We start from the raw sequence: 5035 nt of genomic DNA, 5'->3' as shown, positions 1-5035 counted from the left end.
TGACAGTGAAACACATTCTGATTGAGTGCAGGCATCTCAAACCTTTGAGATCCTAGCACTACCGTGCTGGATCTTTACATCAACTATTTGCGCAACCTTCTCTTTATGACAAGGTTGTGGCTTTTTCAAAAAAAAGCCGGTCTTTATTTTAAATTTTAAATAGATTAGTCATTGTTTGTTTTAAATATTTTGTTTTTAATACCACCATGTGGTGTATTATGTGATATTGTTTTTAGTGTTTTTTTTGTAGTCATTAAATGACTTTTTCTGTGATATGGTTTTTATCGTTTATTTTTGTTTTTTTTGTGTCACTATGTGACCTTTCTGTGATATTGATAGGTGTTTTATTGTTTTAGATTTTTTCATTATTTAAAACGTATTCTGGAGCTATATAGCCCGCTTGGTGCTGATGCTCATTATTGCATTTCATTTCATGTATGAATAATATATCCAGTAAGGATTATATCCACGTCTATGGATTCATTTGAAACTTCAAAGTACAAAATAAAAGAAATTTTTGCTATACCAACGGACAAATGATGATAAATATCATTAATTCAGTCTGCTTACTATATATTATACTGGTCTGGCAAATAACACTGGTGGTACAAAATACATTTTTAGTCACATATTTTAAATATACTTTTTATTGGCCCGCATTAAAGGGGGCGTATATTGGCGCCACCCATGTCCGTCCGTTCACTATTGTTTGTAAATACTAAATTTGGCGAAACTTGGTTTGAGTGTTTGTGTTTCACCCAAGGTGGAACCTTATTGAAAATCAAATAATATAAATATTAAGTATGAGTTTTTGCCCTTGTTCTTGAAACGGTGTTCAATTTTTAACTCGTTAACGCATATGAAGGCAAAATTATTCACATATTTTTATATATTAACGTAGACGTCTGACACTCCTTCCTGTTCTTTTGATAGCAAATTAAATTTACCAAAATATTTTTATGTGTGGGGAATTGGTCATATTCATAAATAGTAATTTCTCAATGTTTTTTTTATCAACTGAAGAGTCTTGGTAGGTCAACCATTTTCGAGTTGAAATTCCCATACATAACAAATAATCACAGGATATTGATATGACAGCGTAATTTGATATAAATTTGCTATAGTAAAAGCATTTCTTTTGTTTAATACCGGTACATTAAAATTGATCCAATCCTTAAAATTAAGCGAGTGGGAATATAGTCAGCTAACTGATTATGTGTTTTGGGTTCGAATCCTCAGTGTAAGAAAATTTCTAGAGCCAGTGCTTAGAATTGTCCAGGTGTAGGGCTCTCAGCTCCTAACAAAAACCCTAAATGCAGCTGCATTCTATACAACATAATGCAGGAAGCTACGGCAGGACTTTTGATCAGACACGCTTCTTTAAGTTTTGCCAGGCGGTATGAATCGCAATTTTTTTCAATTAAAAATCATAAAAAGATTTTCATGCAGACAGTTTATTTTTCTCTTCAATTTTTAGGGATATCTGGCTTCTTCGAAGGATAAACTTCCATCATCTAAAAAAAAAAAAAAATTAATGAAATTTCAAAATTTGATTATAAAAAATTGGTCCTAATCCTTAACAACGAAATACAAAACTAGAGATCATATATAATATATAGGTGTATATTATTGTAGACAAACTACATATATGTATTAGACTTTCATTCTAAAGACTGATATACTGTACGTTAATGTATACTTACAATTTTTATCTATTGTATGAAATGCATTCCAGAAATTTGACACATCTCCATTGGATTGGAAATATGACCAAGGTATGATACTGTTGGATAATTCTGACTGAGACAATGTATTATCAGCTGAAATGAAAAATAATATATGACATAACATTCAGGTTTATTGAATTACATTCAAGTGTATGACATTACACTCTGATATATGACAGACATATTTTATTCAGGTGTATGACATTACATTCTGCCATGTGATCTTGCACCTACCCATTACTTATGGGTATGAAATATGCAGATGTAGATATTATATTTAAGTATTTAGCAATACGTACAATTGTATTTCATTAACTCTGTTTTAAACTCGTTGAGATCTAATTTTCCATCTGAATTTTTGTCAGCAACTGTATAAGATATTTTACTTACTCTTCCAGTTCCGAACCTAAAAAATTTAAGAATATTCGCAATGAATCAACTAGATAACGCTTTTCCTCCATGATCTGAAACGTTTTTCCTGTTAATCGTGATCAGGTATATTATTTTTATTAAACAGATAGTTGATTAGTTTAATATGAATTGATCCAGTACAACCTTGATAATTGACATCTTTGGATGGTATTAGGTCATAATTCCACATAATAGGATTGAATTAAAACGCTGATCAGATCATGAATGACAAGTTCAGTAACCTACAGAAAAAACAGGAACCAAATATTCAGATCTGCATTTTAACAACAACAAAAAATTCTGAAATTAAAACTGATCATAAATCAAGATATAATTTTTTGCTACAACCTTTTTGTGAAATCTGAGAAAAATAACTTACAGATTTGGAGAAGCTGAACTGAATGCTGAAATAAAGTCAAATAATTTGGAAATGAATATGTTATATTACTTGTGACTTAACTTATATATATATTTAGAATATGGCATAAAACTATTAAACAAAATAGAAAAAAATCAGAAAAATACCGAACAAACTCACCAAAAAGCAAACATAGTACAAGGTTTGTAATCAACATAGTTTTCAGTTAATGTAACTAGTGAATTGAGAAATTTGTTGTGAACAGTTAATTTATATTGTTACAGACACAGTATCAGCTTGTCATTTTTTATACTCTGCTCACATCTGTCAGTTAATTAGTTAAAGGGCTAATCCCTATTTTGTTATGGGTGAGTCAGGATAAGTCTGATTTTCGATTTTTAAATGTAAGACAAAAATTAATTGAAAGAAGCTACCCCTCTGCTATACAGATAGCTGAAATTGAGCATTAAGCGATGGTGAACGTAATATTTAGCTATACGGATAACTGGAAACTGATGTAAACATAAAGACAATAAGATAACTAAAATGAAGCTTTATAAGGTGATAAAGTAAAGATAGAGACTATACATATAGTTGAAATTGAGCTCTATTTGATGGTAAAGCCAATGTTTAGTCAACTGCATCCCTTTAAGAATATTTAGAGGGTTACTGTGAGTCAAATGTTAAAGGCTTTCAGATTCAAACAGGATACAAAGGAAATCTAGTGCAGTAAACAAATTCTGGTCGAAGAGCTCATTTATTTGTTTGTTGCGTGACAATGAAATGAATTAGAAAGTGTGAAAGTCTGGTTACCTTGAATGAGACCTCTTTACTCATTTATCCAGTCGGCCCAGATAGCTTTCACAGCCAAAATCGTGTTAGATGCCTTCAGTTTGTATTTATCTAATGACATCGGCTTTAACCAATCAAATTTCTTCACTCTCCCACACGCTGTAGATGGCAGAAATTTTATTGGTTAAAGCAGTTTTAGTTCTAGATATTATTTTGACGAATGATAGAGAGGCCACTCTTTAGACCTTAGCTGAAGTGGCTATATTGAAAATTTCCCCTAACACAATATCGGAACGAACCAAAGCTTGAAAAAACCGGAACAGGTCCTTTCGGCCAGCTTCACAGTCAGTGTCGGATAACACTCTCAGTATGTTGAGGGCTTACATTTGGTTTTGATTATTTTGATGTGTGGACGAAAGTAAAGCTTAATTAAATTATTAAATTAAATTAATGTACAACTTGAATTACAGCATAGGCCAAGCGTAGCACTTGATCAAGATGCAAACCTCTTCTTCTACAGAAATGCATGCAGACGATTTTGGATTTCGAAAAATCAAATGTTTCGTAAGCAAAGCTGCAACTGACGCTCGATCGTCTGCCTGTTTGTAGAATCCTACCATATACAGAGAGCCGTCTAAGGCACGACGTAATGGAATTTATTTTTATGGAAAACAGGGTAACGGATAATATGCTACCCTGTGGAATTCGATTATTCTGAGGAAAAGGACCTGAAAAAATTGAGCCAGGTCGTACCTTAAATGGGTATTCGGCTTAAAAGTTTATACCTGAAAATATTTCTAAAGCGTGCTATTGATATCTATATATCTTCTTGATCAAACTGGATTTATTTTAAACGGGTTAATTAAAAACGGATAGCACTAATTGTCATTTTATCAGTTTGATCTAGTTTTGGTATTTGACGTTATAATGGCTCGATAAATTGGAAAAGAGACACATTTCTCTACAATTAAACGTTTATCTTACTCAAATCCGTACAATAGTTTTATAACAGCTTCCACAAAGCATAGCGAACTTATACGAAATATTTTTGGCGTTTAAAAATTAACGGCTGAGTAGTATAAGTACAAGTCTATAGCACACAAAAACAATAAAAATAAAATTCCTCTCATCTTACCCCCATAACCCTATCTGTTTTACCTAAATATTTAATGATTTCAACTACTTTTTTTCATAAATTACTAATATATTTCTACAAGTAAAAATATATCTGTAAGTAAAACAAAAAATCCACTTCTAAAAATGACTATAATTCTCGATTACGAAGAATAAGCAACAACTAAAATAATTAACCTTTCTACCCAAAAAGTTATAAGAGCATTAGAGTTAAATGAGTATACGGAGAAAGAAAGCAATATTCCCCTTAACACAGAACCTATTAATGGAATAAGATTTAAAGTTAATATTCGTAATCCTTCTGAGGAAGAAGAATCATTGTCGTTAATGCAATTTAATTTACTTATGCATAGAACTATACCAAAAAATATACTTGAACCCATAAATCCAATTGGTAATTTTACTTTATCGTTAGTAGTATAAGTACAAGTCCATAGCACACAAAAACAATAAAAATAAAATTCCTCTCATCTTACCCCCATAACCCTATCTGTTTTACCTAAATATTTAATGATTTCAACTACTTTTTTTCATAAATTTCATGATCTGATCAGCGTCTTAATTCAATCCTATTATGTGGAATTATGACCTAATACCATCCAAAGATGTCAAT

The 5035-nt window shown here is 31.3% G+C and overlaps 1 protein-coding gene across 1 annotated transcript; it reads right to left on the bottom strand.

The window, feature by feature from the left end:
- Positions 1–1473: 1473 nt before the first annotated feature.
- Positions 1474–2713, bottom strand: LOTGIDRAFT_175255 (hypothetical protein; the record flags this gene model as incomplete). The annotated part of the gene is made up of 5 exons (XM_009055887.1): positions 1474–1514; positions 1704–1820; positions 2027–2133; positions 2518–2542; positions 2677–2713. The coding sequence occupies 5 exons, from the start codon at positions 2711–2713 to the stop codon at positions 1474–1476; spliced, it is 327 nt and encodes a 108-aa protein (XP_009054135.1).
- Between the last annotated feature and the right edge of the window lie 2322 nt (positions 2714–5035).

Source organism: Lottia gigantea (genome assembly GCF_000327385.1).
Source record: "Lottia gigantea unplaced genomic scaffold LOTGIsca_259, whole genome shotgun sequence".
In the NCBI taxonomy this organism is placed as follows: domain Eukaryota; kingdom Metazoa; phylum Mollusca; class Gastropoda; family Lottiidae; genus Lottia; species Lottia gigantea.
Note: the sequence above shows the minus strand (reverse complement) of the source record. Positions and strands in the feature narration are given on the sequence as shown.